General features: G+C 38.7%; 1 protein-coding gene across 2 annotated transcripts in view; it reads right to left on the bottom strand.

The window, feature by feature from the left end:
• Positions 1-2,175: 2,175 nt before the first annotated feature.
• Positions 2,176-12,854, bottom strand: part of CLIP2 (CAP-Gly domain containing linker protein 2) — a 1,185,433-nt gene continuing 1,174,754 nt past the window's right edge. For both annotated transcript variants that reach the window (XM_044054144.1, XM_044054145.1), the window contains one exon: positions 2,176-6,388. In XM_044054144.1, coding sequence (XP_043910079.1) covers positions 6,377-6,388 — 12 coding nt within the window. In that variant the 3' untranslated portion in view covers positions 2,176-6,376. The remainder of the gene's footprint in view (positions 6,389-12,854) is intronic.

The raw sequence follows: 12,854 nt of genomic DNA, 5'->3' as shown, positions 1-12,854 counted from the left end.
TAAATCAGAGTGCTTTGGCACAATCAGGTTCCCGGAGAAGGACCGCTGAGGGGTGTCAAGCTGCACTCCCAACACAGACAGTTTCCGCTTCCTTTTTGGAAGCTTTTCTTTGACCTTGAGTCCAAAAATTAAGAACCCATCACAAGAGATGTTAACAAAAGATGCCCCAAAGTTGTCGACAAAGTCACACAAATGCAGGCAGGCATGGTGACTCATGGCAATACCTATGCCTGCTGTCCTAGCTGCTCCATCTTCAGCACTGTGTAGCAATCCCATGAAAAGATTGAAAACAGACAACATTGTAGCCACCTGTGACTCCGTCTCTTTTTGAGTATCTGGAGTGGGAGATGTTTGCTAAAGAGTCCATTGTCTGGTCAGCCAGGTTTCCTTGGAATCTTATCATGTGGGTAAGATAATTCAGCAGAGTGCAAGGGTACCTGAGGCATAAGCGCTCTTCCTTGTATGGTCTGTCATTCCACACTCCTTGTTTAGACGGTGGACCATGGAACTTTCTTCAGAGGTTCTCTCTTAGTAGCAGTTGCCACAATGAGATAGTCCAAAAGAGGGCCTTTTTACAATGAGGCCTGTCTTTGGCTTGTGGAGCATGCACTCTGCAGCATCAAGCTCCTGCCATGCCCTCTCCATCACCAGGTTGATCATACAGTCAGTGGGAGGGACCATTAAGGAACTGTAGAGGCAGTTCTGAATGCCTCAAATAAAATCTCCTCATCTGGGGAAGAAGGGGCCTGGGTCCATGTACCCCTCTGTCACATCAATTTTAAGATTTCATCAAATCTGAGATCTTCGGCGGGGAACTGTTGGGAACTTTACCCTTCACTGAGATTGAATCGTGGAAAACTCTGTGTGCCTCCTTTTCCATGTACACTTTTGAGGACTCTCCAAGGGAGTCTTCTGAAGTTCTTGTTGAGTCCTGTGTTCCCTGTTGAATGGGGGGTTTGAGACATTCAGTGGTGCTCTGTTCTTTGGTTTGAAGATGAGGACCCAAGGACTCAGAATGACTAGTGCTGATAACAGACCTGTTATTTGAAAGAAGAAGCAGAAAGAGAATGGGAGCTAAGGAAGTTAAAGAGCTCCTTTTCAGAGGACCATCTACTAGAAGACTTCCTCCCAGGGGGACCTGTCAGGGATGAAGATTGGCTCAGAGTGGGGTGGAGTATTCCATGACTGGAGAGGTTATAGGATGTAAAGGGAAAGGAGCTGAACCCTCTTGTGAGGGAGGAGGCCTTGAAACATTGGAAGGGAGAAAGCCCTCAGGACAACTCCTTCAGTCTCCCCCCTCTTTTTACCATTTATTTTGTCATATCTCTTCTCAGCTGAATCTGAAGGCAAGAAACCTTTTAAAATGAGCTTAATTTTTCTTTCCAATAAGGAACAATGCTCACAAGTTTTCAATATATCACAAGACTCCTGGATGTGCTCCAACACCGCACATGCCATGCTTGCAGTGGGCACATTTTTTAAAACCCAGAAGCCTTATCTATAAGTAATCAGAAGTAAGACAGAAATCAAGTAGTAACAACTCAACACTTAATTACAGTTAAATATAAGAAAAAAAGAAACCAACTGGGAGAATTAGGCTGCTGCATAATTGAATGAGAGAGGCAGGAAAATATATATAAACTTTCTTTTCTTTCTTTTTTTTTTTTAAGAAAAAGTGACAGTACAAGAAAAGGATAACCTGACCGAAACACTGAGAAAGCTGACTAGAAAGTTACTGAGAAATTGTAAATAGCACACTTATCTGATGAGCTCCAGAGAGAATCTGAAAAGCAGCAAATGAGATTTGAAGATATGAGGGGACTCAGGTACACTGTGGTAGAGGGGAGGAGATTGTGCTGTGGGGTGAGCAGTAGTTACTGAGTTGGATTTGCTGCAAGAGAGAAATCCCATTAGTCAAAGTGAATCAAGTAAAAATAAAAGGAAAAGCCTCTTTGTTTGATATAATCCACTGTTGTATTCCTGTAGGCATTTTGCAGGTGGACAGCTAACCAGGGTAGAATGTACGCATTCTCAAAATCAAATAATTGCCTTACAAGATTCATTGTCTTTCTTGGATATGTGTCTTGTCTTCTGTGTCTGCCTCCATTTTGTCTGCCTTTTTTGTGTTACATAAAGAGGGGGATGAAAATTGTGCAATACAGGAGACCACAACCATTGAATATCGACATAGGTTTTATTATTCATTATAACATGACAATATTTCCGACTTCATGGATTACTCAGGCTTGTTGGCTAAGAACACATACCTCTATTAGTTACATATGACATATTTCTGTTTGAATAACACTGTATGGTGGCAGGCATGAAATGGGGGCAGTGATAAATCTGGGTCATAGAAATAAAGTACATCTTCTGGTGTGAAATTAACTACTTTGGAGCTGTAAACAAAGGGATACATAATTATGAGAAATATGAAAGTATAAGATATACAGTAGGTAGTTTATATTTGTTAGAATGCACCTTATGTGAAATGTACAGAGGAACATCTAATCCTTTCAGCTGCATCAAGGTATTTAGCTGATGTCTTACTGTAGATACTTTCACTAGATATTGGAGACTTTTATGTATACATTTAAAGCCCAGTATTTAATACAGCTGATGTGCCTAGATGCATGGAGCACAGTAATCTGCACCTAACCTTGAGTTGTGGTTTGGAAGGGGTATACAACCTGAAGCCTAATATGCTTAGAAGGAGGGAATAACTGATAGGATGACCATTACATTACTTCTAATAAAAGAATTTTAAAAATGAAACAGTCATTTTATGTGACTGAAAGTACACTAAACAGTGTGTTGTATAATAGTCTCAAGATCTGAAACAAGGAATACATTTTATACTACATTTTATAACCATTTTGAAGTTATAATAGTTAGGTTTATATTGTGTTACTGCCTCTAAGACTAAGAAGCTTAATATAACTTATCGGCCTTGTTTTTTACTCCGCTCCAAGTCTACAGACTAAGTGATGAAGCACCTTTGTTGACCACTAGAATCATATAAATGGACATGCAAAAAGACAAAGATAAGGATGTGTCTGTTCCTTAAAACAACTGTTAAGTTCAAAAACTATGTGTCAACGTAATAAATTATTTAAGATATTTGAGATCAATGCTGTAGGGTGAAACATAAAACTGAGCACATTTTACATGATGACTGAAGATGTGGCAGGTACAAAAGCCTGCAAGCCCAGTGCTGACTGAAATGCACTAGTATGACAAATACCATTATTCAGTGAAAGAAGAGAAGGTTAGCAAAAGAAAGTGTTATAATGTGAGAAACATCATACACAATTTAACTCACTTGCCTCTAAACCACTAGCATATGGTTAAAGCCGCAGAAGTGCTAAGAAGTCATGTTTTAGCAGACATCTCCAGCACTATGTATAGTTCTGTTAATGCATTGATACTGATGATTAACACACATTTAATTTTGTGTCTGCTTTGGCGATGACAAACAGCATTAGCTTGGCAGTTTTTATCTGTACTGGTGGTGACAGGCAGCATTAGCTGTGTAGTTTTCTGGTTTTCTGACTGCATTGGTGCTGACAGACAGCATCAGGTGTACAGTTGTGTGAATGTATGGTAGTGAAGAATTCTATAAAAGCACTGCAGTAGTGGCATTAGTGTTACATTATGCTCCTTTGTTCACATACTGAAAAATAAGAATGAATCTTTCATATCAACACATAATTAACAAGAGAAAGATATCACAATGCAACCATCCTGATGGTTTACATAAGCATGATTTTATAGTTTTATAGCCAACAGCTCAAAACTTGAAACATAGGCATGAGAAGTTAGAAGCTTGCTTAACAAGTTAACAGGTACAAGTGGCTTCAGATTTGTTGCACATTACTGGTCGTATGCCATATCTAACAAAATGAAAAGTGCAATTACTTCTGCAAATATGAAAAAGAACTGCATATGAAACTTTCTCCTTAATCCAGTTAGATACTGAAAATGCAAGCCTTGTTAAGGACTACCAGTTTGTTCCACCCACTAGTCCTCAAATCCTTTAAAAAGTCTTGGCGAAATAAGCTGGTAAATTAAACATAATGACTATGCTTATACCAAACGTATTATATAATATGGCATGTGATATTTTGTCAGTGGACTCCCTTTAAGGACAAGTCTTCAAAATAAATTACACTTTGAAAACCACAAACAGGAAAAAATGATGCACCACGACACAAACCAGGAATCAAGACACCGAACCAAAGCTTTTATTCGTACACCAGATAAATTCTCTTCTCTTAGTGCCTCAGCTAAACAATAGCCTTTACAGTGTACGAATAAAAGGTTTGGTTCGGAGGTGTCTTGATTCTTGGTTTGTGTCGTGGTGCATAAATTACACTTTGCCTGATCAGTAGAAGCAAGATACCTGCTAAATAGTTTGATAAAAGCAGTGGAAAAGTTGTATAATTGTAAATAAGGATTCCTAAACAGATTTATATTTCTCATGAAAACCAGAGTTAATACAAAATTGAAAAGAAATTAAGATACAGCTATAATCAGTTGGGCAATGCTAAATGGAAACATATGAATGACTCCCAGAGAATTGTTTATGCGGGTTTATACATACTCACTTGTAGTATACCTAAAATATACATTTATTAATTTACTGTACCTAACAACTTAATATAAACTACATAAATAAATAACATTCTTAAAACACTGGCTATTCCGTTATCTTCTATTTACCTCCAGCTCTGGTGCTACATAGTCATATAAACTTCAGTATTTCCACTACCCTGCTTGGAAACAACATTGTCATATTTGTTGAAAATTTCCTGGCTATCCTGTGGAAGCCTATGATGGATAGCCTATGCTTTATTTACAAGATACTGCTAGATCTGTTTCTCTTCTGCTGTGTTACATAAGGTCTCAGCACTACTATGACTCTTTTATGCCCTACCTTTCTCTTCCTGCTTTGCCTAAGACTGGGACAACTGGCATGCTTGCCATCCAGTATAATGATTAAACATCGGCTGCAAAGATGATAGATGTAGAAACATAACAGCTAAGTAAATAACAATTCAACTTTAAGGAAATCTTGGGTAATGTGAAAGGTGAGAGTTCCTCTAAATTGGTACATACCTGTAAGCCTACATTTCCCTGTTTCACCTTTGATTGTGAAACAAGAGTGGAAGTGGGGTGGATATTATGCACTGACAAGACCTCTTTTCACACACAGTCAGTTACTAATTAGTAGGAAGGAGAATCCCAAAAGAATGACATGAATGATATTTCCTTGGGATTATTTTACTGAGTGAATAACTACTGACTATGATTCCCCGGGATTATTCTCGCGTAAACAACCAAGACCATTAAAGTGAGACACAACCTCACAACAAACAGCATAGTGTGCTGTACAGACACCTGGTCATGATGAATGTCAACTGTGTTCATTGGCTATGGTCACTCCATGATTAAAACAAGTTACTGTTAGGAACTCCAGAATTAACTCAGAAATGATACAGCCAAGACACGATATATTAGCAGACTGCATTAACAACAAAAAATAAGTTTCAATTAGCACAAATAGCCCTTTACGATTACTAGTAAGGATGAGAATCTTGCCAGTGGGTCAATATAAACATTCATCAAGCTACAGCTTAATAGACTGCATTGCAAACTACCCTCTAGGAGTTTACACAAAGGTTGGCTTTCAGCATATTTTCTTCGGACAGTCCTAAGTAAACATATGTGGGTAAAGAAATGCCATTGTTCAGTTAGCAATAGTAAAGGATATTTGCTGTTCTTCTCACCTTGCTTAAGGCAGATGGATGTCATCTTTACCCAGCCCATCGGTAGCACCACATCAGCATAATACATGTGTATATACTTTACACATTTATACAAAGAGCTTTTTAACAGAACAAACAGTAGCGCCTGTTCACCTTTATGAAAAAGAGAGTATTCACAATACAAGTCCTGGAAAGTCTTTCTCCTTCAGTCCACATTTGTCAAACCAAGATCAGTCTGCTGTCAGCAGATATAGCAATGCCCCATCAGATGTCCCCAGTACCATGATTTTTGGGGCAACCTGGTAGCAAGTACCAGCAGTAGTGAAGGTCTAACAGCAGAGGCTCTTTGGATAACTTGGCATAAGCCCTACTCCTACTTTTTAATGTACAGTACACATTTAACAGACAGTTTTTGCCAGCATATCTATAGAGCTGTAATATTAAATACTCTCATTAACTTAAATTAAAACTGAACACTGTGGGAAAATCTGTACACCACTGTAGGATCAGGCACAACACTGCTGTTGTCTGAATTCCACACTTCAAGAGATGCATGGCAATGATCTTGGATCCTGACTGCAGGACTTTTGCTGATACAGACGTTGGCATCAGTGTTTCTCCTGTAGAGATAAAAAACATTGGTGAGAGTTAAAGACTTACATTATTAACACAGCACACTTTCATTTTCACCTTTATATCTTTTCCCTTTTCAATGGATTTTTTAACACCCAGTAAAGTAAACTGCATTTGCTCTCAGGATTTTTCACTTTCTGCTACTGTACGATGGTGTCACAAAATGGCCTAAACAGGTACCATAACAATTTTTTCCCCTGAAATATGGAAGTGAGATATTAATAAAGCAAAAGAACAAGATTGCTTTAAGAGAAAAAAAATGATGCATATGACAACTAGGAAAATTCATTCTACTAATAAAAAATGACCATATATGTTTTATTGTCAGATCCTTCTGGCTGGTACCACTCTCAGCTTCATTACTGATACCTCAAGGGCTTGCCTCCACTGCTAACTTTTACACTGAGCCCACGGTTATGACCAACTATCAGGGCAGAAGTTTATAAAACCTATGTCATTATGCAGTTGCCTGTGGTAATGGTTCCAACTGATTTATTTCAGTAACAGCCAAGACATATAATGGAGGTAGTATATGTTCTTCATTACAAAAGATAGTACACCGAGACACTGCAAGGTGCATACTTGCATGCATGCATGCACATACTGGTATTCAGACAATCACGGTGAAAAGAAATGTTGTTGTGGTCTTTCGGCTTTTCCCGGTTAGGGGTCGCCACAGTGGAACTCCGGTCCGCTAATGATTGGCAGCAGATTTTGACGAACGCCGAGGTGCCAGCTCGACATTCAACCTTCTTTCGAACGGCCACCCAACCGCGGGGAGGACATGCAGACTCCACACAGAAGGCACTCCCCGCACTCCAGCTGAGAATCGAACGGGAGAACCTCTTGCTGTGAGGCAACAATGCTACCACTGCACCACCGCGGATGAGACCACCACTGTGAAAGGAAATAAATTTAATAAAAAATCAAAATCCATCAGCCCACCTTGCTTAACACCATTGAATTCTTCACCATGTTGTGCCTTAAGAAATGGAATCATTTCCTAACTGTAGTTTCTGTGGAAGCAAGCACTGATTGGTTGTGTCTGAAACAAAATATTCCACACTGGCTGGGTGAGACCCACTACATTCATCCATGCTACATTTTAGCTCACTCTGTTCCCCAACCCTACCCCCAATTACTACCAACCACCTCTTACTTTAAATTTATACTTTCTTCTTGGATCAGCCAATCAGTTACACTTACATTACTACACCATTTCATCCTATAAAATCCTTTGCCAAACTATCTAAACAGCCTTGTTCTCCACTTTTAACCTGAAACTTTGTGGAGATATTCATCCAAACCCTGGCCCTACACATCAAGTTCCTATTACAGCTACAATGCTACCATCCAGCACTATCAACTCATTTTCCCATCTTCACTTGACTCAAACTTACTCCTGTTTAGCATGAATCTCAGAAGCATATGCAACAAAATTCAGGACATCCATGCACTTCTAACTTTTTATATTACCGATATAAACATTGTAACAGAGACTTGGCTAAAACAAGAAACAACCATCAATTAAATAATTACCCCTGACTTCAACATGCTCAGAATGGATAAGAAACATAAAAGGGCAGAAGAATTATCCATATTTTACAAAAATACCTCAGAACTCCCCCCACTCCACCTATATGCCCTACAATTCCTGAACTCTGAACTACTACTAGCCCACCTCAAAATTAACCACAGGAAATAACATGTATCTCAGCCCTATATAAATCCTACCCACTAATAATAATACCACTACTGAAACTATTCTCCACTCTCCACTGGATGTTTGACAACAACCATCACAAAACATTCATTTTAGAAGAGCATAACAAAAAACTGGCAACTACTTAAAGACAACCCTGAAGATTCAATAAACTTATACAGATTCACCCAGCTTATAAATTTCTCCACTAGGTGCAACAAAAATACCAACAGAGAATCCAGACTTGAATGGATCGTAATTATCCTAACAAAGTAAAATCTTACAGTTGTTTGCCGGATACTCCAAACCTATGTTATATGACTTGTAACTTCCTCCCAACCTATGCTATACTGAAGCAATATATCTCACCTAAACAAGTACTCTGGAATCAAATATGCTAATAACCAAATCCAATAACTGACCCTGAGGCAGTGACACAAAAGCTCAAACCCCTTCAAAAAAACTCCAAATATCTTCAAGCAGGAAATCTTTGTTAAAACAATGCAGTTTAAAGTTTTTGTCCATTATACATTAATCATGGACTTTTTCAAAATTGCAAACTTTGAAAAAAATGATAAACTCATTTTGTCACATGACCATTAAAAACAAAAATATTACAGTAAACATTTAAACATTAAACTCATTCATAAAAAAACTCATTCATATAAAACTAGTAAAATGGAAGCATAATCTCTGAAACCTGGAAATGTAAAAGTGTTCAAGTTTAGCTGACAAATTAATTCTTCACAGTCACTGACCTTCCTTTTCAGACAAGTCGTTCTTAGATTAAACAAACAAATTTAGTTTTACTTTGCACCATTCATTCCAGATTTTGTCTCTTTGTAGTATGAGCTGTTTGAAATCCTTTGAACACCACGGAGCTATAAATAAAACTGAACATACCTTTCAAATGTTTAGATACCTCAAAAACATCAGCAAGACAAATATCAAAACAGAAGAGAAAACTTATTATATCAACCTCCAATAAAAGCATCAAAGGAACCCTAAACATTTCTATGTGCCAGTAGAAAATAGTATTGCATTCAGGTTATACTACAACACATTCTTCTTCTACCAGTAATAATAAGGACTCCATTACCACCCAGTTCAACTCTCACTCTCACAAATTGTCCTATGCCTGATCAATGACTAGTGCACTTCCCTTGCCATTTCCTATTATGCTTGTAAACCACTTACAGACATTTATCCTTAACCCTATTCCTACCACTACTATAAAAAAAGAAGGGGGCACAGGAATGCACCACGTTAGCATGCTTTAACTGGAGTGGGTCCATTTCCTTGGAGCTAAACTTAGCATTTCTTAATCCTGAACAAGACTTTCAGCTTGCTTTTGTTGAATAGCATTAATACTACCTTCATTAACAATGTTGAGAGTAGTGATGCTTTTATAAATGCTTTATAACCTAAAAAACTGAAGAAATATCTAGAATATCTCCCAAACTGCTTGCAGTGGATTTGATGTAAAATGGTGGAGCACTTTCTGTAAGCAGGCACTGATAGAGAATCCCTACAAGGCACATCTGCCAAACTGACAGTGTCAGCGCAAGCTGTATTGAACAACACTGTTGAACTTGAAGCAGCAAGTGTCAAACAAGAAATAAAACTTCAGTCTCTATTGGACATGCTGGATGGACAACAATAGGAGGTGTATGCTCAGTGGGAATTAAGAACATTACACAAGCAGCAGACTGGAAGTCCCCAGTGCTCTACATAAATTCTAGAGTTAAAACTGGATGACCTGAAAACCAGTGTTGTAAAAAGAACCTCAGATTCATAGGCCTTCCAGAAGGCAAAGAGGGAAACAATGCAGTATCACCACCAAAAAGCTCTCTACACTGTTTAAAATGAATGGGCCTTGTGTCTTGGAGACGGCTCACAGAATCAAGTCAAGAAACAGACCATCTACTGTGCCTTGCTACTTCATTGTTTTTTTGGAATGCAGCTACAGGGAGATGGTTTTAAGATTGTGCAGGGAGCTGGGGAGCAACTTATATACAGCTGGTGCTCCAGTACAGCTATCCCCAGATTACAACAATGCCATCTTTATTAAAAGGAAATTAATGGCACAGTTCATCAGAAAGTTGAAGGAATTGGGAGCTTCATGTTTGTTGTGGTTTTCTGGGGCCCATGGGGAAGTCACTCTAATGTGTTTGATACACTAGAGGAAGTGGAGACATTTACTATAATATCTTCACTGCACCAGCAAAGGAGAAATTGAGGAGGGGAGGGGGTGGCAATGGACAATAATAAGAAAGGAAAATAAGTCAAATATTCATCTAGAGTCAAATCAGAAAGAAATGCCACAGGATGAACTGGCCATCCCCGATTCTACCACAGCAGAATCAGACCACCTGAAAAAGTCACAAGATAGATACATGGCCCTTTATACAGTTGCTTCAGCAGTGAATGAGTCTCTAATTACATGAAGTTACTGTTGCTTCCCATCTTTGCTCATACAATAATGCTTGTATAAGACACCTGCACTGTACCAGCTACTACTGGAAAAAAGAATAGCATATGCTGGTGTAGAAGAATTCTTGTCTGTTATAGTGTTCCCTAAAAGGGTGTTCCTTGAAAGGTTAACTAAGATATCAACATTTCTAACTTCAATTTTGACTCTTCCTGTTGTATTAGTCTCTTACATGACTGTTAGTGTTTGATAGTTAATATTGTTCCAATGTTTTCTTACACACACGGCACTGTTTGACTGCACAAATGAGAATTAGACTTCTTTCTTGTGACAAGAGGAGAATATTCATTCAGCTTGTCTCACTTACTACTCTGTGTAGGGGCCCTGTGTAGTAGGTAAGAAGAGGTTAAAGGCATGGGAAGGTTGTTCCTGCTCCAAAGCAGCATTCCTAAATAGATTACTGTTGGCATAGTGAGTATCTAATTTAATACCACCTCAACCTAAGGCAGATGGTACTGACTAGACTTAATTTTATGGTATTATCAATACTCACCTTAATCACACCAAAAGAGACATAAGCAGGGATTCTGGGCCAACAACACAAAGTAAGGGGGTTATCACAGGAACATCTTGGAATCTCAGTGTCCTATCTTCCCTAATAAAAAGACATGAAAGTTTTACAGGTGGACCTAGTTTTTGCCCAAGAGACTAAACTTAAAACCCAAGGTCACTTGAATATACAGAAGAAGTGAAGGGGGTAAGTTAGTTCCAACTGTATGGCATCAGCAAAGAGGGAAGTGTCTATGTTTGTACATATTAAAAACTAAACTGGTCACTACTAGACATGTGTAAGGGCCTAGGGAGGATATGGCTCATTTTAAGGGTCGAAAAACAGGTGGCCCCAATGTTACTCGGCTGCTTTTATGGTCTAAATGAGAACAACCCCCAGAATTTGAATGAGTTTGCATCTGCTCTGATGCACGTCAAGGGCTTAAAACAGCTAGTAATTGTTGGAGGGGATTTTAATACCCCACTAAATCCCAAAATAGACAGGGACTCCCAGAAACATTTTCATATGGTTAAAACCTCCAAGTGCTTCCAGAATATTCTGAAAGACTAACATTTGGTAGACTCTTGGAGAGCCATGCACAAGGACTTAACTTTTACTGCACACAAGACAGGCACTGTGGCTTGCTTAGACTATATACTGGTCAGCTACTGTATCTTAAATAATGTTACAGCCACCAGCCATAAGATGTCTGCCTTATCAGATCATAGTTATGTTCGGTTTAATATGGAACTATGTCCCACAGGAAATGCAGAAGGGATAAGGAAGTTTGACCTGCTTTTCTTACAAAAGCCATAGGTGCTGGCAGAGTTAAGGCAACTTCCAGAAGTTTATTTGGACAGCAATATCCATCAGGGGAGGGACATCTTCCATCTGTTGGAAGGCTTTAAAGAACTGATCAGGGATTAGGCGGCAAATCAAAAGTGTAAGCTAAGAAGCGCAGTTGCCAATAAATGTAGAATATTAGAAGATGGAATTACAACATCTGGAGATATAAAAAGGAGGGAGATAAGAGGCAGCTTACTACCTAGGTTAACCATCTTAGCAAGGAATGCTGGCTACCCACACAACTTACGTGCATGACAAATAGGAATTCAATTAGGTGAAAGGAATTATGTCCCCAAACTGCTATCAAATAAATTAAAGGAACGCAAGAAGGAAGTTGCTCTTACCTCCTTAAAGGACTAAGAGGGGATAATTCAACTGGATGCATACAGTATTAATGACTGCATGTTAGCTTACTTTAGATCGTTGTATCAAAACAAAGTTGAGACCCTTTATGAGCTGAGCAAAGAATTTCTGACTAAACTGATATTCCTGCTAGTGAATGAAACCCATCTTGAGATGTTAGAGATCCATAACATTGGGGGAGGTTATAATGGCTATGCAAGTCCTTCCCAATGGCCATGTACTAGGCTGGATGGCCTCCCCATAGAATTTTACAAATGCTTTCAAGACATTTTAGTTCATCCACTCTATCTTTACAGGCTCTTGTAAATGGGCAGCACTAATTCAGTCAGATAAAATGGACCCAGAGCCACAGGACTTTCATCTTATTCCTCTTCTACAGCTAGAACTGAAATTATATGTAAAAAATGTAGCTAAAAAGCTGGAACAGCTAATCTCTTCCCTAGTCCAAATGTCCCATTAAGGCTTTGTAAAAGGACTGCAAGAGGGAGTGGACCTAGTTCATTTAAGGCTCAATTTGATTTAGCGTGCCAGAACTAAATTTAAAAATACCCCAATGTATGC

Source organism: Protopterus annectens, chromosome 13.part0 (genome assembly GCF_019279795.1).
Source record: "Protopterus annectens isolate FY-2018-M chromosome 13.part0, PAN1.0, whole genome shotgun sequence".
NCBI classification, from domain to species: Eukaryota; Metazoa; Chordata; order Ceratodontiformes; family Protopteridae; genus Protopterus; species Protopterus annectens.
Note: the sequence above shows the minus strand (reverse complement) of the source record. Positions and strands in the feature narration are given on the sequence as shown.